This window comes from Mustelus asterias, chromosome 26 (genome assembly GCF_964213995.1).
Source record: "Mustelus asterias chromosome 26, sMusAst1.hap1.1, whole genome shotgun sequence".
Lineage (NCBI taxonomy): Eukaryota > Metazoa > Chordata > Chondrichthyes > Carcharhiniformes > Triakidae > Mustelus > Mustelus asterias.
This window is the reverse complement of record NC_135826.1, coordinates 34,717,161-34,740,302: the sequence shown is the minus strand read 5'-3', so window position 1 is coordinate 34,740,302 and position 23,142 is coordinate 34,717,161. Positions and strand designations below refer to the sequence as shown.

The 23,142-nt window shown below is 45.5% G+C and overlaps 1 protein-coding gene across 2 annotated transcripts in view; it reads right to left on the bottom strand.

Moving 5' to 3' along the window:
* The window catches only part of myo1f (myosin IF), a 178,599-nt gene that overhangs the window by 100,951 nt on the left and 54,506 nt on the right, over positions 1-23,142 (bottom strand). For both annotated transcript variants that reach the window (XM_078198412.1, XM_078198411.1), the window contains exon 2: positions 12,276-12,413. In XM_078198412.1, the coding sequence (XP_078054538.1) occupies positions 12,276-12,413 (138 nt within the window). The remainder of the gene's footprint in view (positions 1-12,275; positions 12,414-23,142) is intronic.

Here is a 23,142-nt window from a genome sequence, read left to right as displayed (position 1 = left end):
CTTGCAGCACCATGGACCTGGGTTCAATTCCTGCCTTGGGTGACTATCTGTGTGGAGTTCTCCTTGTGGCTGCGTAGGTTTCCTCTGGGTGCTCTGGTTTCCTCCCGCCCTCCAAAGATGTGTAGGTTGGGTTGATTGGCCAAGCTAAATTGCCTCTTACACCATAAGACATAGGAGCAGAATTAGGCCATTCGGTCCATTGAATCTGCTCCGCCATTCAATGATGGCTGATATTTTTCTCATCCCCATTCTCCTGCCTTTTCCCCATATCCCCTGATCCCCTTATTAATCAAGAACCTATCTCTCGTCAATCCTCTATCCATGCCAGGATCTTACCTTTAACACTATGGACTCTTAACTTATTTAACAGTCTCCTATGCGGCACCTTGTCAAAGGCCTTTTGGAAATCTAAATAAATCATGTCCATTGTTTCTCCTTTATCTAACTTCCCTGTTACCTCCTCAAAGAACTCCAACAGATTTGTCAGACATGACCTCCCCTTGACGAAGCCGTGCTGACTCAGTCCTATTTTATCATGCATTTCCAAATACTCTGTGATCTCATCTTTAATAATGGACTCTAAAATCTTGCCAATGACTGAAGTCAGGCTAACCAGCCTATAATTTCCTGTCTGCTGCCTCCCTCCCTTCTTAAACAGCGGTGCTACATTAGCTACTTTTCAGTCCTCTGGGACCCTCCCTGCCTCCAGTGATTCCTGAAAGATCACCAATGCCACCACAATTTCCTCAGCTATCTTTTTTAGAACCCTGGGGTGTAGTCCATCCGGTCCAGGTGATTTATCCACCTTCAGACCTTTCAGTTTCCCCAGAACCTTCTCCTTAGTGATGGCCACGACACTCACCTGTGCCCCCTGATTCTCCTGGAGCTCTGGCATCCCACTGGTGTCTTCCACTGTGAAGACTGATGCAAAGTAACTGTTCAGTTCCTCTGCCATTTCTTTGTTTCCTATTATTACTTCTCCAGCCTCATTTTCCAGTGGTCCAACGTCTATTTTTGCCTCTCTTACCTTTTATATGTTGAAAAAAACTCTTCCTACCTTCTTTTATATTACTAGCCAGCCTAGCATATTTCATCTTCTCCCCACTTTTTGATTTTTTAGGTGTCCTCTGCTCACTTTTAAAGGCCTTCTGATCCTCTGGCTTCCCATTAATCCTCGCCACTTTGTATGCTTTTTCTTTTGCTTTTATGCTGTCCTTGACTTCCCTTGTCAGCCATGGATGTCTCATCCTCCCCTTAGCCTGTTTCCTCCTCATTGGGATGAATTTCTGTTGTGCCTCCCGAATAACCCCCAAAAGCTCCTGCCATTGCGGTTCCACTGTCTTCCCTGCTAGGCTCCCTTTCCAATCAACTCTGACCAGCTCCTCCCTCATGTCTTTGTAGTTACCTTTCTTTAATTGTAATACCATTATATCTGATTCCAGCTTCTCCCTCTCAAACTGCAGGGTAAATTCTATCATATTGTGGTCACTGCTCCCTAAGGGTTCCTTCACCTTAAGTTCCATAATCAAATCTGCCTTAGTGTCCTAAAATGTGTGGGTTAGATGGAATTAGTCGTGGTAAATGTGTCAGATCGCAGGAATAGGGTAGGATGGGGGAGGGCCTGCGTAAGATACTCTGTCAGAGAGTTGATGGAGACTTGATGGGCCGAATGGCCTCTTCTGCACTGTAGGGATTCTATGAACTGCTTGAGTGAGAAACCAAAGTGCCAGCAATCAGCATAGAAGTTTGCTCTCTAGCTGTGGATAATCCGTGAATAATTTTTCCGACTTTACCTTTCATTTACTTGGCCAGATTTTAACATCTGATACTCTGTGAAGTTTTCTTTCTTTGAGAGCAAGCCTGGGGAAGTTGTGTTCACGATCCTTGCATTAGTGGGAAATTGGACGGATTTGTACATTTTAAACATTTTTGTTAATAATTTCTGTGCCTGAGGGAGTTTTAGTAATAAAATTAACTCCTTACTTGTTAACTCAAGGAATGTGGCTGGCTTATTTACGTTTAAGAACATACTGAATTGGCAATATCACATGTTTTTACAGATTCGTACTCTGTTATAACCAACCCAGGAATGGAATGAAGTGAGGAGTCACCCCTTCCTTCTGAACCTGATTTCCTTCCCTAAAGGGCATGAGTGAACCAAAAAGCTTTTTCCAACAGTCCAGTGGCCATCATTACCAATATTAGCTTTTTATACTAGATTTTATTTAGCTAATTTAATTTAAATTGCCCAGCACCCATATGGTGGGACTTGAACTCACGTTTCCTCATCATTAATCCAGGCCTCTGGTTGTCTTGTGCTGCAAAATAGCCACGAAAGAGCAGGTACAGATTTGATGGGTCGAATGGTCTCTCTGTACCACTCTATGCTTCTATGGCTCTATGGGTGTGATCTTACCAGCAGTTCACGCCCTGCTGCCGCTGGTAAGGATGGAGAATTTGGCGCTCAGCCAAATCCCCGTTCACTGTAGTGGGGCAAGAAAATCCCACCAGTGTGAACGGCGGGACAATTACGCCCTGTGGAATTTTCTGGCCCCGACATTTATGGACAGGAACACGGGCGGGACAGGAAAATTTGCACAGCTGTTAAAAGTCAACGATTCTTCAAATTTTCCCATTCTGTCTGCAATAATGCAGTGTTGGGGTTGGAAAGTCCTGCCAAAATCTTCCCGTCTCGCTTGTAACGGTGCTCGCCGGTTGGAAAATCCCACCCAAATTTTCCCATCCTGCTTGCATGGTACTCAGCAGAGATTCAGGGCTGGAAAATTCCGGCCTATGACAATTAGTAACCTGTGTGAAGTGTTAGTGAGGCAATCACTCTCAGAGAACATACGAAATAGGAGCAGGAAGGCCATGGCACTGCATCAAAAACTCTGCCTTCTCTCCAAATCCCCATATAACTTGATTCCTTTGGAATACAAAAATAAATATCAACCTTGAGGATATGGAACAATGGACCATCCACAGGATTCTGTGGTCGAGAATTTCATAGATTCACAGCCTTCTGGTGGAAGAAACCTCTCCTCATCTCAGTCCTAAATGGTCCATCCTTTATCCTAGGACCATGTCCCCTGGTTCTGGACTCCTAACTGGGGAATGAGCCTTTCAGTATCTACCATATCAATCTCTCTCATAATCTTATATGTTTCAACGAGATCACTTATCATTCTTCTAAATTCCAGGGATTATAGGCCCATTCCACTCAATCTCTTTTTATAGCACAACCTTTTCATCTCAGAAATCAATCTAGTAAATATTTATTACATCCTCTCCAAGGCATGGTATCTTCTTCCTCGGGTGTAGATACCAAAATACAGGCGTTTTATCATCAAATCCCTTTACATTTTCAGCCACACTCCCTTACTCTTGTACTCCAGCCCCCTTACAATAAAGGCCAATATACCATTTAGATGTGTTGGTTAGGTGGATTGGCCATTCTAAATTGCCCCTTAGTGTCAGGGGGACTAGCTAGGGTAGATGCATGGGGTTATGGGGATAGGGACTGGGTGGGATAGCGTTGGCGCAGACTCGATAGGCCAAATGGTCTCCTTCTGCATTATAGGATTAAAGGTAAAAGTTAAAGTTTTATTTATTGTCACAAGTAGGCTTGCATTAACACTGCAATGAAGTTACTGTGAAAATTCCCAAGTCACCACACTTCGGTGCCTGTTCGGGTACACTGAGGGAGAATTTAGCATGGCCAATGCACTTAATCTGCACATCTTTGGAGTGTGGAAGGAAACCCACGCAGACACAGGGAGAATGTGCAAACTCCGCACAGACAGTGACCCAAGCCAGGAATTGAACCGGGGACCCTGGAGGCAGCAGTACTAACCATTGTGCCACTGTGATTCTATGATTTGATGATTTGCCTCCTAATCATGTTAACATTCTAGGCTTTGTCCACAAGGCTATTCAAATCCATCTGAACATTTCATAGTTTCTCACCATTTATAATATAATCTGGTTTCCTATTCTTCTTACCAGTGAAACATTCACCACATTACATCCTGTCTGTCACCCCCTTGCGAATCTCGGACTGGGGCACAGTCATAAAAATTAGAGCCAGAACTTCCTCAAGTAAAGGGTGGTTGAAAGCTGGAATTCTTTTCTGCAAAAGTGGCTTCCAAGTGGGCAATCTTGGTGCGTCACAGGCCCGCTGTGGAACGCCACGGTTAAAACTCTTGGATACTGCTGTTCCTGCTACGAAACCTATTACGGTGTGCCACAATCACCTGTCTTGTGCCACCCTCCATTGTAGCTTGTCTGCAACCACTCTGTGATGTCTGTCACCCAACTACACCGAGGTTGACCCCTCTTCCTGCTGCTCTCCACTTTACCCTCGAGAATAGATCTCTGTAGCATTTTAGCTCTGATCAAGTAGCTGAAATACCGACACTTTCTTTTCTGGATATCACGATTCAGAGTTCTTTTTGTTCTTGTGATTTCATTGCCTCTTCATTTGTCTTATAGTCTTATGTCTTATGGAGTATTTTAAACATATGTCTTAGAATCCACATTTCAAACTCCACTGTTTTCTTCCACAGATCTAGGTTTCTGTGACATACAGGAAAGTTGATAGAATGCAGCATCTTAAGAGTTTCTTTCCTCGTTACAAGTGTGCATTTTCTTGTTATTAACACATCCTTCATCTTCACAAGGTTACTTCTGGCTTTCTATATCCAACTATTCACCTCGGCCATCTTCTGTTATCATTTGTCCTTTCAGGGGAGGTAGTGATCTCTAATCCAGTGACCCAATGCTCTGAGGACCAGGATTCGAATCCCACCAAGGCAGATGGTAAAATTTGATTCCAATAAAAGCTGGAATTAAATTTCTAATGATGACCATGAAACCATTGTCATAAAAACGCATCTAGTTTACTCATGTCATTTAGGGAAGATAATTTGCCATCCTTATCTGGTCTGGCCTACATGTGACCACAGACCCACAGCAATGTGAGAAGATTGGGTCACACGGAGTTGGGGGTAGGGTGGTTAGCGTGGATTGGGGATTGGCTATCCGACAGGAAGCAGAGAGTCGGAATAAATGGGTGCTTTTCTGGTTGGCGGATGGTAACTAGTGGCATGCTGCGGGGATCCGTACTGGGGCCTCAACTATTTACCATTTATATAGACGATCTGGAGGAGGGGACTGAGTGTAGGGTAACAAAGTTTGCTGACGACACAAAGATAAGTGGAAAAGTGAATCGTGTGGAGGGCGTAGAATGTCTGCAGAGAGATTTGGAAAGGCTGAGTGAGTGGGCGAGGATCTGGCAGATGGAGTATAATGTTGACAAATGCGAGGTTATTCACTTTGGAGGAAATAATAGCAAATTGGATTATTATCTAAATGGAAAAAAATTACAACATGCTACTGTGCAAAAGGACCTGGGGGTTCTTGTGTATGAGATGCAAAAACCTAGTCTGCAGGTGCAACAGGTGATCAAGAAGGCAAATGGGATGTTGGCCTATATCGCAAGGGGGGTAGAATATAAAAGCAGAGATGTATTGCTGCATCTGTACAGGGCATTGGTGAGGCCGCAGCTGGAATACTGTGTGCAGTATTGGTCCCCTTATTTGCGGAAGGATATATTGGCCTTGGAGGGAGTGCAGAGAAGGTTCACCAGGTTGATACCAGAGATGAGGGGTGTTGATTATGAGGAGAGACTGAGCAGATTGGGTTTGTACTCGTTGGAATTTAGAAGGCTGAGGGGGGATCTTATAGAGACCTATAAGATAATGAAGGGGCTGGATAGGGTAGAGGTGGAGAGATTCTTTCCACTTAGAAAGGAAGCTAGAACTAGAGGGCACAGCCTCAAAATAAAGGGGGGTCAGTTTAGGACAGAGTTGAGGAGGAACTTCTTCTCTCAGAGGGTGGTGAATCTCTGGAATTCTCTGCCCACTGAAGTGGTGGAGGCTACCTCATTGAATCTGTTTAAATCACGGATAGATGGATTCCTGATCGGTAAGGGAATTAGGGGTTATAGGGATCAGGCGGGTAAGTGGAACTGATCCACTTCAGATCAGCCATGATCTTATTGAATGGCGGGGCAGGCTCGAGGGGCTAGATGGTCTACACCTGCTCCTATTTCTTATGTTCTTATGTGGTTGACTCTTAAATGCCCTCTGAAATGGTCCAGCAAGCCACTCGGTTCCAGGGCAGTTAAGGATGGGCAATAAATGCTGGCTCGGACCCCAGAAAAGAATCTAAAAAAACATATTCCCTTGTTCTAGAGCGGCATCATCTACTTCACTCTTCACTCTACCATCTTCTAACATATTCTTTCCATACACATTTTAAAATTCTAGATTTTACTTGATGTATGATATTTTGTGGGGCATTATCTGATTCTACAAGTAGTATTCTGTCAGGTTTGTTAAGTCCTTGCCACCTATTTTCACCCCTGGAAGCAAATCTAATCCTCTGTATATTTGTTCTGTATACAAATTTAATAATTTTGGCGACAGTGCACAGCCTTGTCTTTTTCCTTTCTTCACTTGAACCATAGATGGCGGCACAGTGGTTAGCACTGCTGCCTCATAGTGCCAGGGACCTGGGTTCAATTCCGGCCTTGGGTGTCTGTGCGGAGTCTGCACGTTCTCCCTGTGTCTGCGTGGGTTTCTGCCAGGTGCTCCAGTTTCCTCCCACAGTCTGAAAGCCATGCTGGTTAGGCGCATTGGCCATGCTAAATTCTCCCTCAGTGTGCCCGAACAGGCGCCGGAGTGTGTCGACTCGGGGATTTTTACAGTAACTTCATTGCACTGTTAATGTAAGCCTACTTGTGACACTAAGAAATAAATAAACTAATATGTATAAGGGGGATTAGCAGGGTAAATATGTGGGGTTATGGGGATAGGGCCTGGGTAGGATGCTCTGTCAGAAAGTCGGTACGGATGTGATGGGCCGAATGGTTTCCTTCTGAACTGTAAAATTCTATGATTGTATCTCAGACTGTTCATCGTCGAAAATTAAAATATCTACTTCATGCCCTTCTCACAGTTTCATTTCCCACCACGTCCTCAGAAAACCTGCATACCTGCAGGGTGGCACAGTGGTTAGCACTGCTGCCTCACAGCACCAGGGACCCAGGTTCGATTCCTGGCTTGGATCACTGTCTGTGCGGAGTTTGCACGTTTTCCCTGTATCTGTGTGCGTTTACTCCGGGTTTCTCCCACACTCCAACGATGTGCTGGTTAGGTGCATTGGCCATGCTAAATTCTCCCTCAGTGTACCCGAACAGGGGCTGGAGTGTGGCAACTAGGGAATTTTCACAGTAATTTCATTGCAATGTTGATGTAAGCCTACTTGTGACTAATAAACATACTTTATACCTTACACTTAGTCTCTTCACCGAAATTACTAATGCAGATTGTAAATAGCTGAGGGCCCAGAGCTGATCCTTACGGTACTCCATTAGTAACAGGCTGCCATCCTAAAGGAGAGAACAGTGCCATAGTTATTGGTGTTCAGAAGCGGCCGGGTTGTTTGCGTGAAGCAAAGGGTGGGAACATGAGAATAGGAAAAAGACCACTGAAATTTATCTCTATGGGATGTTACACGATGTGACAAGTCTCCACGTTTGTACCTCTTCCACCTTGAAAGACCATTGCAAAAATTAATTGCAATTGAGATTTTCTCGATATCTGCCACAAATTTACTTTTCATCAATTTTCATTTGTATCATCTGCTACTACTTTCCTGGCTCATCTCAAAGTATTTTCATGGCCTTTTCAAACCTCCTTTCTAGACTGTATAATTTAAACTGAAGCTCTAATTTTACAACTATGGCACCAGCAACTGTGAGATCAGAACTGACATTTCTCAAGATGGGTTCTTCCTCTTTATTTGCTTACGCTTCTTGAGCAGGGGAAGTACATCAGGCCTGGAGGTTAGCTGGCTGCATTGGATTAATTTTCACATGGTGCACAGTGGCAATGTGACTGAAAGTGCCAAGTGCATTGGGGTGGCTCGGTGGCACAGTGGTTAGCACTGCTGCCTCACAGCGCCGGGGACCAGGGTTCAATCCCAGTCTTGGGTCACTGTCTGTGTGAGGTCTACACATTCTCCCTGTGTCTGCGTGGGTTTCCTCCGGTTGCTCCGGTTTCCTCCCATGCTCCGGTTAGGTGCATTGGCCCTTCTAAATTTTCCATCAGTGTGCCTGAACAGGTGCTGGAGTGTGGCGCCGAGGGGATTTTCACAGTAACTTCACTGCAGTGTTAATGTAAGCCTACTTGTGACAATAATAAATAAACTTTAAACTTAAATTTCACTTCGTAGGCACAGGCATTTCCTGAGATTTCCTCATTTGAAATTTATGCAGTGCTTCCAGTGCTGATTGGACACTCGCTGAGAGATTTGGAAATTTGTGCCAGGGGAATTGTGGGGAGCGATAAAATCTGACGAAAAGACAGAAAGAATCTGCATTTATATAGCACCCAGATGTCCCAAAGGGCTTTACAGCCAATGAATTATGTAACCCGCACTATTACCATTGTAAAGTAGAAAATACAGCAGCCAATTTATGCAGAGCAAGGCCCCAAATGCAGCAAGGTAAGATCATTTGTTTTAGTGATGCTGGTTAAGAGATAAATTTCGGTCAGGACACCTGAGAAAACCTCCCCGCTCTTCTTCACTTTGTATTATGGGATCTTTTACACTTATCCGAAAGGGTCGACTGTCACATCTGTCCCATCCAAAAAGGCAGTGCAACGCCTCAGAGGGACACAGCCATAGAGGCCCTACAGCGCAGAAGGAGGCCATTTGGCCCATAGAGCCTGCACCGACAACAATCCCACCCAGGCCCTATTCCTGTAACCCCACATATTTACCCTGCTAACCCCACTGACACTAAGGGGCAATTTAGCATAGCTTATCTACCTAACCCCTACATCTTTGGACTGTGGGAGGAAACTGGAGCACCCGGAGGAAACCCACGCAGACACGGGGAGAACGTCCAGACTCCACACAGACAGTGACCCAAGGCTGGAATTGAATCCGGGACCCTAGCACTGTGAGGCAGCAGTGCTAACCACTGTGCCACCGTGCCTTATTTCCTGTGGTGTTAAATTTCACTGTTAGCTGATTATATTTTGCCATCATTTTTTGGAGGATGTGACAGGATGATGCAAAATCTTGGCAAAGTGGGAGGACAACTTTGTTTCGAAGAACTGCAGTGTTCATGCCCAAGTACATGAAACAACGATGAGTTGTCTTTAAATAATGGTGGGATCACTGACCGGTGTGGGATAAGTGGGAAATTCTAGGGTACCTGACATCCTGCATGATGCAGTTCTGTTGGTTACAACAATCTGGGTGTTGACAGAATGGATACCTTTCCGATTCATTTACAGGTGCAAGGAGTCAGTGCAATCCATAACTGGGGTCCTGTCCTCTAGAAAGCCAGCCAGAAAGTGAAGTGCCCTCTCTTACTGTGACGTTCATCGTTATTAACAAAAATGATGACATCTTGGGCCGGAATTTTACCGGCCCATCCAGCAAGGGAATCGGAGCGGGCGAGGGGCAGACCATGGAAAGGTCTGTTGACCTCGGACGGGATTTTACGATTTTGGGACGAGCGATGCCGTAAAATCCCACCCTTGAGCTCTGGTAAGTAATGCATTTCAGATCTAATGGTGCACTCATATTGGCTGATTTAACAGAGGCAGCTTGAAAGAAGCCAATGGAACAGAAGCTGAAGTAAGTGGTTGTTATTTTATTATAATGATATCAAGGCACCAATCACTCGTAAGGGATTTGGTAAATGTGCTGTGGGTTCTGGATAAGGTCGGGAGTGTGACCGCAGGAAATGGGAGTCCCAAAACTCCCCCATAATGAAATGTAGACGACATCTCAGGAGTTCATGAAGAACAGAGATGTTGTTTGTACATTGGCCTCCTTGGATTACTGAGCATTTTTTTTAAACACATGAACCTGCCTGCAAAACTGCCCAGTCCCCATTTCCCTAGCCCACAATCCTGGGATCTGCCCCCACTCCACTGTCAGAAGTGTTATAGAATAAGTCTGCTTGCCAAGAACAACACTGATCATATCCTATCTTGTGCGAATTATAATGCGTGATATAAGTGGGTTTATGCTCTATGTTCATACAGGGCACCAAAGATACATGTCCGGACTCTCCGACCTTGACTGCAGTTGGGATTCTCCGGTCCCGCTGCAGTGACCGGAGTTTTGACTGAGCGCCAAATTCTCCATTCTCACTGACATTGGCAGTGGGGCGGGAACGGCCAGAGAATTCCGTCCACACATTTTATACAGTGATAGTAATCACAATGACTATGGAAAGTGTGTATCATCAAACTGAAGGCTTCTATATAAGTCAAAAATAGAGAGGGGGTATAAAAGTTTACAAGGAAAGTAGATTTATACATTGTTGTACCACAGCCTTGTACATATCCCCAAAATCAAGTACAATATTAAGAAACTGCACACGCAGGGATGAGGGGCATGGGATCTGGGACCCAATTTGTCAACCTTCACCCACAGCCACTGAGGTCTTGACCATTGACAGAGATTTTGATATATCATGGCTCAAATAGAGAAGTGGGTTTGGAGATGGAAGAAGCATTTACTCGGGTGGGACATTGGCAGGTTTGGACCCCGCTGCTTTTCCACCTCTGTCCTGATTAAGTCTGGGTTGGAAATGCTCATGGATGGGCAATTCCTGTCCTGCTGTCAATTGAAGCCCTTAAATTTACAATTAATGACCACTTAGTGGCCTCACGTCACCCCCACTCTTACTCAACCAATGGTGAGTGGAAGAATTCCCATGCAGGAATCCAGAATACACCCAATGGGAGGGACATGCAGGGGTCCCCTATTCAAAGGCACACAGCTGATCAAGGGTCCAGCATCAGTAAGGGGGTTAAGGGGAAGGGGCATGGTGAGCCAACCCCTACTCTTGTTGCTGACACAGTTGCCAGACTCCGAATGGCCGTCAGCTCTTAGAGGGAGGTGGGAATTCCCCTCCTGGGATTCTTCAATCTGGAAAGGCCTGTCATAGAATCATAGAATCCCTACAGTGCAGAAAGAGGCCATTTGGCCCATCGAGTCTGCATGAACTCTCTGTTGGAGCATCTTACCCAGGCCCTATGCCCATAACTCCACATATTTACCCTGCTAATTCCCCTAACCCACACACCTTGGGGCATTAAGGGAGAATTTGCCATAGTCAATGCACCTAACCAGCATGTCTTTCAAATTGTGGGAGGAAATCGGAGCACCCGGAGGAAACCCACGCAGATACGGGGAGAATGTGCAGACTCCATACAGACAGTTAGCCAAGGCTGGAATTGAACCCAGGTCCCTCATGCTGTGAAGCTGCAGTGCTAACCACTGTGGCACCATGTCGCTGGCTACTTTTTAATGACATTTATTTATTAGTGTCATAAGTAGGCTTACATTAACACTGCAATGAAGTTACTGTGGAAACCCCTTAGTCGCCACACTTCGATGCCTGTTCGGTACACTGAGGGAGAATTTAGCATGGCCAATGCACCTAACCAGCACGTCTTTCGGACTATGGGAGGAAACCGGAGCACCCGGAGGGAATTCACGCAGACACAGGGAGAACGTGCAGACTCCACACAGACAGTGACCCAATCCGGAAATCAAACCCGGGTCCCTGGCACTGCGAGACAGCAGTGCTAACCACTGTGCAACCCTACACCTAATATTGTGGGCTTTCCTGAAAGGAGGTGACATGGGGCTCTCGCTGGCTCTCTCTCCAATGGGCGAGACCCCCCCCTCACCTGCAGTAAATGCCACCCTGTGGTTCTATTTATGAATTCAAGGATTGTGGGCGCCTTTTTAAATGCTTGTCTATTGGCTTTTTAAAGTTCATTTATCAAGTTGGAAATAGCACACCCATTCTTATTGTTCGGTCTCTTTTTCATTCTTCCTTTTTGTGACCTTTAATCACAATACGTCCGACATATAAACTGGGCAAAGGTTACAAAAGAAATACCTACTGATGATATAATTTAAATGTTTGACTTGCTCATACCAAATTGCTCTCAGCATTATTTCAACAAGATATAAAATGAGCAGCTCTTGTACCACATTGAAAACCTTGCCATTCAGGGTGCGTCATGTATTCTCTCCCTCTATTTCTTACTTTGACATTTTGTAATTGAACTATCCGCCAACATCTGCAGTTACAGACTTCAACACTATTGTATGGCATTGCGGATAACGTTTCGCTGAAACCTCGACACTTTGCTGAATGGAAAGGATACAAAAATGTAGTCATCCAAGTAGCGTTTCTTAAGGTTTTCCACGATAGCCTCTTCTGTGATCTTTGAGAGAAGAACCATATCGTCCACGCCACTTTGTTTGACATTGTGGCTCTGCCAGTGATACCTCTCCTTACTCCCCTGTGTAAAAGAATGAATTTGACTTTAATGTTGCCATGATGGTATCTTCGCATTTAACAACATGAAAATAATTGACATGGGGTTTATTATACATGTATATATAAAGCACACGCTCAGATACATTATACATGTCCAATAATTGTATAGCATACAGTAGGCAAGAGACTGCAAACATTTAGATTTTCATAATTTATTCCCATCTCGTTCAATTGTATGTTAGAAAAAATAACAATTAGATATTTCAAAGCTCAGTTTTACCTATATTTCTTCATTCGTCACTGGCTGGACCAGCATTTATTGCCCATCCCTAACTGAGCGGTTGCTATCCCATTTCAGAGAGCATGTTTTAAGAATTAACCATATTTTTAAAAATTCATTCGTTGAACATGGGCTTCAATGGCTAGGCCAGCGTTTATTGCCCATCCCTAGTTGCCCTTGAGAAGGTGGTGGTGAGCCGCCTTCTTGAATCGCTGCAGTCCATGTGCTGTGGGTTGACCCACAATGCCGTTAGGCAGGGAATTCCAGGATTTTGACCCAGCGACTGTGAAGGAATGACGATATATTTCCAATGAAAGATGATGAGTGGCTTGGAGGGGAACGTGCAGGTTCCCATGTTACCATGTATCTGCTGCCTTTGTCCTTCTAGATGGAAGTGGTCATGGGTTTGGAAGGCGCTGTCTAAGGATCTTTGGTGAATTGCTGCAGTGCATATTTCAGATAGTACACACTGCTGCTACTGAGCGTCGGTGGTGGAGGGATTGGGTATTTGTAGATGTGGTGCCAATCAAGCAGGCTGCTTTGTCCTGGATGGTGTCAAGCTTCTTGAGTGTTTTGGAGCTGCACCCATCCAGGCAAGTGGGGAGTATTCCATCACACTCCTGACTTGTGCCTTGTAGATGGTGGATAAGCTCTGGGAAGTCAGGAGGTGAGTTACTCGCCGCAGTATTCCTAGCCTCTGACCTGCTCTTGTAGCCACTGTGTTTATGTGGTGAGTTCAGTTCAGTTTCTGGTCAATGGTAACCCCAAGGATGTTGACAGTGGGGGTTTCAGTGATGGTAACACCATTGAATGTCAAGGGGCGGTGGTTAGAGTGTCTTTTATTGGTGATGGTCATTGCCTGGCATTTGTGTGGCACGAATGTTACTTGTCACTTGTCAGCCCAAGCCTGGATATTGTCCAGATCTTGCTGCATTTGAACATGGACGGCTTCAGTATTTGAGGAGTCGTGAATGGTGCTGAACATCGTGCAATCATCAGCGAACATCCCCACTTCTGACCTTATGACGGAGGGAGGGTCATTGATGAAGCAGCTGAGGATTGTTGGGCCTTGGACACTATCCTGAGGGACTCCTGCAGAGATGTCCTGGAGCTGAGATGACTGACCCTCCACAACCACAACCATCTTCCTATGTACCAGATATGACTCCAACAAATGGAGTGTTTGCCCCCTTATAGCCATTGATTCCATTTTGCTAGGGCTCCTTGATGAGGTCGAATGTGGCCTTGATGTCAAGGGCTGTCACTCTCACCTCACCTCTGGAATGCAGCTCTTTCGTCCATGTTTGAACGAGGTCAGGAGCTGAGTGACCTGGCGAAACCCAAACTGGGCGTCACTGAGCAGGTTATTGCTGAGCAGGTGCTGCTTGATAGCACTATCGATTACCCCTTCCATCACTTTACTGATGATCGAGAGTAGACTGATTCGGCAGTAATTGGCTGGGTTGGATTTATCCTGCTTTTTGTGTACAGGACATATCTGGGCAATTTTCCACATTGTTGGGTAGATGCCAGTGTTGTAACTGTACTGGAAGAGCTTGGCTAGGGGAGCGGCAAGTTCTGGAGCACAAGTCTTCAGTACTATTGCTGGAATGTTATCAGGGCCCATTGCCTTTGCAGTATCCAGTGCCTCCAAATGTTTCTTGATATCACGGGGAGTGAGACAAATTGGCTGGAGACCGGCATCTGAGATGCTGGGGACCACTGGAGGAGGCTGTAGATCTAGAGTCACATGTCAGCCAGACCAGGTAAAGTTGGGAGATTTCCTTCCCTAAAGGGCATTAGTGAACCAGATGAGTTTTTACGACAACCGACAGTGGGTTCATGGCTATCATGAGACTTTTAATTCCAGGTATTTATTGAATTCCAATTTCACCATCTGCTGTGGTGGGATTCGAACCCAGGTCCCCAGAAATTACCCTGGGTCTCTGCATTACTATTCTAGCGACAATACCACTGCACCACCACCTCCCCGTTAACCTTCAAACCATTTGAAGTTGGAATGGATTTATGTTGTCTCTGTCTTTAAAAAAAAACATGCTAGTGATGGCTCCGTAGCCTAATGTATTTGTCCTGTACTTTTTGAAGGACAGAGATTGGGAATATTCCACAATTGATTCTTGGGGCAGAGTTTTTCCAGCTTTGGAGGTAGAGGGACCCGGGAAGTATAGAAAGAAAGTGTGGGGAATGCTTCCAGCCTCTTTGCGAGTTCCCTGGAGGCAGGAGCGCAGTGGTAACAGCAACAGACGTCTCAGCAGGTAGTTAAGACCTGCAATTCTGCCCAAAATGCACAAGGCTCCTGCTCTGTCTGTAGCGTGCTTTCTGACAGGAGGTGAGAGCAGAGCAGGAAGTGAATACACCTTGGGTAAAGGGTGAAATCTTCTGTTCTGAAGTCTAAGTTGAATGGTGGGAGCAAAAGTCGGAGTGATTTCCTCCGGGGCATGGGAAGGCTGGACAAGCGCAATCTTGCACTGCTCAGCTTATTATCTGAATGGAGCACGGTGAATCCTGTGGCAGAGCTGAGCAAGAAGTCACCTTCCCCGCCATTACCTTATGGAGTTGAAGGTCCGGGCGCCATATCAAAAAGGCACCAGGACAGCTTGCCCTATCCCTGCCATCTCTGCCTGGCCATCCTCCCTCCTTTCATTGGCTATCCTCCATGCCATGTGCACTGCCATCACTCAGTCTCAAGCATAGGCTGGCATTTACAGGAACTCTCCAAAGAGGACAATGCAGTGACAACTCATGGAAGAAGTCACCAGGATCATGCCACTTATGTACATTCATGGAAGTGAATATTCTAATTTCTCACTCTCGGGGAGCTTAATTTGGAGGGGAAACTTAATCCTGGCAAGGTGCCTTTTAATGAGCATGCATGACAGGAGGGTCAGGCTGCCAGTCACAACAATCATTATCACGTCTCCATTGCCATCTTCTGCTCCATTCAGATCAGCCACACCCAGCCTTCAAAGTGAGGCCGTCGGCACCCTATCCTTTGGATACTCTTGATTGGCCTGTGGAAATTCGGCACGTCCGCTAAAACTCTCTCCAACTTCTACAGATGCACCATGGAAAGCATCCTTTCCGGATGTATCACAGTTTGGTATGGCTCCTGCTCTGACCAAAACTGCAAGAAGCTACAAAGGGTCGTGAATGTAGCCTCGTCCATCACGCAAACCAGCCTCCCATCCATTATCTCTGTTTACACTTTCCACTGCCTCGGAAAAGCAGCCAGATAATCAAGGACCCCATGCATCCCGGACATACTCTCTTCCACCTTCTTCTATCGGGAAAAAGATACAAAAGTCTGAGATCACGTACCGACTGACTCAAGAACAGCTTCTTTCCTGCTGCCATCAGACTTTTGAATGGATCTACCATATGTTAAGCTGATCTTTTTCTACACCTTAGCTGTGACTGTAACACTATATACTGCATCCTCTCCTTTCCTTCTCCCCTATGCACTCTATGAATGGTATGCTTTGTCTCTATAGTGTGCAAGAAACAATACTTTTCACTGTATGTTGATACATGTGACAATAATAAAATCAAATCAAAAAAAGCCATCCCTAATTGGACAGTGAATGTAGAGGCAGTCCACTAATTGGTCACCTCCCATACAATTAGGCCAGCTGTCACATAACAGAAAGGTGTGGGGTCGAGGCCTAAGAATGGTCCTGACATTGCATTCTTAATGCTGGTGGCAAAATTCCGTTCTTCAACAATGAGAGGTATGGCGTGACTATTTGGATTGAAATATCCACATCATATTTGGATTGATACAGGAAGAAGTCTCACAACACCAGGTTGAAGTCCAACAGGTTGATTTGGTAGCACAAACTTTCAGAGTGCTGCTCCTTCATCAGGTGAGTGACTCATCTGATGAAGGAGCAATGCTCCGAAAGCTTGTGCTATCAAATAAACCTATTTGGATTGATCACGGCTATTGATTATCTTATGGTCCAGATTCTGCCAATTCCACTTTGAAGCAACCAACAAGTGGGCCCATGGAATGAATCCCCCATCATTAAATTCCTGACTGTACAAGGTGACTGAGATCAGGAACTCCCTTTCAATTAAGCTGACCCACTGCATCACAGTTTAAATATTCCCCAGTCACCTTTTCCCTCGAGATAATTTTAACATGGTACTGTGACTTCCAAACAGTTTTCACTGAATCCTGGAAATTAAATGATTCAGCAGCAGAAGAAAGACTAATGATGAGTGATGGAGGTCAGAGATTTGATTTGATTTGATTTATTATTATCATACGTATTAGTATACAGTGAAAAGTATTGTTTCTTTCGCGCTATACAGACAAAGCATACTGTATATAGAGAAGGAAAGTAGAGAGTGCAGAATGTACAGTTACAGTCATAGCGAGGGTGTGGAGAAAGATCAACTTAATGCGAGGTAGGCCCATTCAAAAGTCTGATAGCAGCAGGGAAGAAGCTGTTCTTGAGTCAGTTGGTACGCGACCTCAGACTTTTGTATCTTTTTCCTGACCGAAGAAGTTAGAAGAGAGAATGTCCGGTGTGTTGGTGCCGGCGATTCTACATGTCTTTATCTTGTAGCCTGTTATGTCTTGCAGACCTTACCATAGTCGGCGGGGGTCCGTGTGGCTAGCCTTGGGGACTCTTGGTCCGGTACTATCCTTTGGCATCTTTGCTGGATCTCCTCAGATCGTATCTGGTTTTCTTGTATAGGTCAGGGTCGCCTGACTTGAACACCTCAGACCTAGACTTCAGCAGGCAGTGGATATCTCTATTCATCCATGGTTTCTGGTTGGGAAACACACGGATTTGCTTCTTTGGCACACAGCCTTCTACACAATTACTAATGAATTCAGTTACTATGGTGGCGTACTAATTTGGCTGATCACAGAGCTTTTAAATACTGACCAGTCTACTGACTCCAAGCAGTCCCATAGGAGATCATCCGATTCCTCAGACCAACATTGCACGATTTTCTTTGGTGGATTCTCCCGCTTCAGTTTTTACTTGTAAGCCGGGAGCAGGAGCATGGCCTTGTGGTCTGATTTGCCAAAGTGTGGGCGGGTGATAGAGCGGTAGGAATGTTTGATATTTGTGTAGCATTGGTCTAGGATGTTTGGGCCTCTTGTGGAACAGGAAACACATTGGTGGTATCTTGGCTAGGCCTTTTAGTACAGAGCAGATAGCAATCAAGTGTCGACATGAAACCCCATGCAAGTGTGCACTGTACACTGTACAAGGATATGACCACATAATGTTAAAATAAACCTTTGGATGAAGGGTTATTTAAAATGGAGGTTTCATAGTTTTGCGCCTAAATGTTTCTTGGGAATAAACTGGGTCTCCTGAAGGACTGCGTGAGAGACAGTGAGAGGTTATGATGTCACAGAGGCAATGTTGAATAAATATATAGGGAAGTTGAACACTTTGTGGGAATGAAAATGGTGAACTGGCTGGAGGTATAACCATTTATGTGCAAAGTACTTGATCATAATGAGTTGGGCATAACCAGTCCATAAGACCATAAGACATAGGAGCAGAATTAGGCCAATCGACCCATCGAGTCTACTCCGCCATTCAATCATGGGCGATATTTTGCTCATCCCCATTTTCCTGCCTTTTCCCCATAACTCCTGATCCCTTTAGTAATCTATCTCTCTCTTAAAGACACTCAATGACCTGGCCTCCACAGTCTTCTGCGGCATAGAGTTCTACAGATTCACCACTCTCTGGCTGAAGAAATTCCTCCTCATTAAAGGACCGTCCCTTTAGCCTGAGGTTGTGCCCTCTGGTTCTAGTTTTTCCTACTCGTGGAAATATCCTCTCCATGTCCACTCGACCTAGGCCTTGCAGTATCCCCGTAAGTTTCAATACAATCCCCCCTCATCCTTCTAAACTCCAATGAGTACAGACCCAGAGTTCACAAACGTCCACATACAACAAGCTCTTCATTCCAGGGATCATTCTTGTGAATCTCCTCTGGACCCTTTCCAAGGCCAGCACATCCTTCCTTAGATACAGGGCCCAAAGCTGCTCACAATACTCCAAATGGGGTCTGACCAGTCCAATGCAGATGAATTGGAGCCCTGTAAATAAGGATAAGAGGGGGGCACGGTGGCACAGTGGTTAGCATTGCTGCCTCACAGCGCCAGGGACCGATTTGTGGCTTGGGTCATTGTCTGTGTGGAGTTTGCACGTTCTCCCCATGTCTGTGTGGGTTTCCTCTGGGTGCTCCGGTTTCTTCCCACAGTCTAAAGAGGTGCGGGTTAGGTGGGTTGGCCATGCTAAATTGCCCCTTAGTGTCAAGGGGACTAGCTAGGGTAAATGCACATGGTTATGAGGATAGGGCTTGGGTGGGATTGTGGTCGGTGCAGACTCGATGGGCCAAATGGCCTCCTTCTGCACTGTAGGACTCTATAGATCTGCCTTCTGTTGAGAACTAGGTAAGGGCCTAGAACCTTTGGAATCAATTAGGTTGAGTATACAACGCAGTTGTTATGAATCATTTCAATTTAGTAGGGATAAAAGACTTGCATTTATATAGTGCTTTGAGGATGCTCTGAAGGACTCTGCAGCTAAGGCAGCATTCTTGAAGTATAGTCATTGTGCTGGTGTAGGAAATGTGACAGCCAATTTATACACAGCAAAATCCCAGTAATGATGCATATTCGCTTTGTCAGCAACACAAAGGGTATTTATTAATAAGGAAAAACTGTACAGAGGTTATCAGCTTGCCCTAGCCCACCGGCTGCCCCAGTCTCTACATGTATTCAGACTGTCTTCTGCCTGAGAGAGGACTCCACCACTTGAGGGTGATTACACGCCCTCGGTCCCAATTGGTCCCTCAAGCCAGGTGACCCTCTTCGACTGTGTTGCCCTTAAAGGGACAATGACCACAATCCCACAAAGAACAATATATAATAACCAGTTAGTTTGCTTAGGTGGTAATGGTTGAGGGATAAATATTGGCCAGCTCAGAAAGACTGTAACATGAATGAAACATGATTTTGGACAGAAATCTTGAATTTTTATATGGGACTATTAGTCAAGATGCAATTTCCTTCCTCATTGGACATTGGCGAACCAGATGGGTTTTTACAACAATTGATAGTGGTTGTCAAGGACACCATTACTGGAACTAACTTCATATTCCTGATTTATTCAGTGAATTTAAATTCCACCAGCTGCCGTTGTGGGATTTGAACCCTTGTCCCCAGAGCATTAGCCCAGTGCTGGGAAGCAGGATAAAAACAATAGATACATTCAATTTTACAATGGCAATTTTTGAGAAGATGAGTAATGAATAGCAATAATAGAAGGGGAAATACTGCACACAGAATACAGGACAGATACATGCCTATAATGACTTCAATCAGGCCATTGAGGTTGGCCTATTGGAATATGAACACCCTGATTAAGGAGTACCCCTTTAATCACATTTTAATTTGATGTTTTAAGTTTCCTTTCCGTTTTGCCTTTTGTTTCGGGCGGTTCCCCTCCTTTTAGGGAGTTGTCCTTTTTGAGTTGTCCCTAAGTTAAGTTGATTTTGTTTATTTGGTTGAACACAAAAAGATGTCCCTGATTAAGGACTCAATTGATGGGCCAATCAGGGAGTCTTTTCCTTAACCGGGAGTGTCAGTTCCTTTGGCACTCCCGAAGGTAGACTGCTGACTGATAGCACTCTCTGTATTGCTGTTGGAATTGTAAATAAAGGGATTTTGGTGAAGGGACTTCTGCCTCCGAAGACTTATTATAATACCACAGAGGGGGGGGCGGGTACCAATAGGTTTAGACTGATCTGGGCAGCTACACAAGTAATGCAGTGAATAAAGCCATGAGTTTTCGGACAGATTGTTTCAATTCTCCACCATAACTTCAACAGGAGATTCCTGGAAACCATGGTAAAACGCAGGGTCATTTTCATTGTTCCATAAGTATAAGAATGGGGATCTCATTTTGCCACTCAAGCCCCATCCTGCAGATTCAATTCTATTCTGCAGGAACCAGTCTGCATTCAACTATGGAACAGAATAGACCCCCAAGTCCAGCAAGAGACCTTAGTACAATAGGCCTAGCAATGGCCACACCAAACATTGAAATTCCAGACATTTTTCCCCCTGCTCCTTTTAATGCTTTTGTTGTTGAGACAGTGCTGGAATTTTACACAAAGGAAGCAAGACCCTTTGCTGGAACTGAAAGCATGTCCAGAACCCCGGCAGCTTGACAGTGCCACAGAGAGAGGTGGCCGCTGCTGAAACTGCAGGGAGGAAGACAGCCCCCCAACTCTGCTGAAGTAGATACAAAGGGCAGGTGAGAAAGTTTCTCAATGTGTCGGGGTCAGGCAGGCAGACACCAGCAATCAGAGGGGTGTATCTTCTAGCAGCCAGGGAGCCTCTATGTGGTCCTTGGAGTGACCAGAAAGGAAGAATTCACTCCCATCCAGTCACTGGGAGGCTGCCACCATGTGCCTGGTGGTCTCCCCATGGGGTGGAGGTGCTATGCTGATACCACTAAAATGCTGGCAAGCCTGTAAAGTGGCCATTAATATAATGAATTGGCTGCCTGCTATTGGTTAGCGGGCATCTGAGCAGCAGCCATTCCCGCTTCTGGGAACATCCCAAGATGGCAGGAAGGGATAAGTGGGTGGGGAGTTGGTGGAATACTGCTATTGTCACTGGACTAATAATCCAGGGTAATGCTGTGGGGACCCAGGTTTGAATCCCACCATGGTGGGTATTCCTGAATTTAATAAAAATCCGGAATTAAAAGTCTAACGGTGACCATGAAACTATTGTCGGAAAAACCCACCTGGTTCACTAGTGTTCCTTAGGGAAGGAAATCTGCCGTCCTTACCTGGTCTGGCCTACTTGTGACTACATTCCCACAGCAATGTGGTTGACTGCCCTCTGAAATGGCCTAGCAAACCACTCAGTTTGAGGGCAATTAGGGATGAACAATAAATGCTCTCCCAGTCAGTGATGCCCACATCTCCTGAAGGAATTTAAAAAAAAGACTTGCTTCCAGATGCTTTCAGCTGCCATTTTACCAGCCCTTTCACTGCCCTGCCAGCTCCAGAGAGTTAGTAGAATTCACAGAAATTCTGTGAGCTGGGAGGCAGTATGACAGTGATCCATCACACTCAGACATTGGGCCTTGAACCACATTATAAAACCCCTACAGTGCAAAACAATGCCATTTAGTGTATCGAGTCTGCGCCGACTCTCAGACAGAGTATCTTATCCAGGCTCACCCCTTGCCTTATCCCCGTAGCTCCACGTATTTATCCTGTTGATCCACCTGAGCTACACATCTTTGGACACTAAGGAGCAATTTAGCATGGCCAATCCATCTAACCTGCAGATCTTCGGATGTGGGAGGAAACCAGAGCACCCGGAGAAAACTCATGCAGACACGGGGAGGATGTGCAACTCCGCACATAGTCACCCAAGACTGGGATCGATCCTGGATCCCTGTGCTGAGACAGTAGTGCTAACCACTGCGCCACCATGCCACCCCCTACTTATAATGGAGTAGGTATGGCGTTTGGAGCCCATCGAGGGAATGTAAAGTCTGGCGGCTCCTAGTATCGCAGATAAAGGATGCATATTTTGTATCTTTAGTCAATAAGACAGGCATCACTCTGCCAGCTGGAAATGTGTGCGAACTTGCTGCCCCCCCACCCAGTCCCTGCTGTCCCCGCCACACCCCCACCATGCCCTCCCTCCCACCACCCCAACTACCACCACTCCCGATATATTGGGCCTGCGTAGTCCAGTTTTGCTGAAGAATGTCTGGGCCACAGCTGCCTGAGTGCTTACTTTACATAACCCGCAATGAAACACAGGAAATCTTAATGGTGTCATTTGACTTGCATTTCAAATTAATTTAAATTCGAGCCCCTCTTTGAGGTATAAACCAGGAGACTTGCAGGAAAGTGGAAGTGGGAGTCTAAGGTTTGTGCAATTATAGAGGACAGTTGACATTTTGTGTCCCTGCTCAGTTTTCCTCCACTTTGCACCAGTGAAATGGGCAGGTCTGGATTATTAGGGGCGGAACAGTGGCTAGCACTGCTGCCTCACAGTGCCAGGGACCCAGGTTCGATTCCCGGCTTGGGTCACTGTCTGTGTGGAATCTGCACATTCTCCCCGTGTCTGCGTGGGTTTCCTCCCACAGTCCGAAAGACTTGCTGGTTAGGTGCATTGGCCATGCTAAGTTCCCCCTCAGTGTACCCGAACAGGCGCCGGAGTGTGGCGACTAGGGGAATTTCACAGTAACTTCATTGCAGTGTTAATGTAAGTCTACTTGTGACACTAATAAATAAACTTTACTTTACTATTTTGTGTTACTTCTGTTGTTTCCAGGTAAAAGTGCCTTGAATCTATAATCATGATCAATGCTTAAACTTCCTGGTGTGAGAACAAAATAGCTCACATGCACAAGTATAACATGTTATTTTTAGG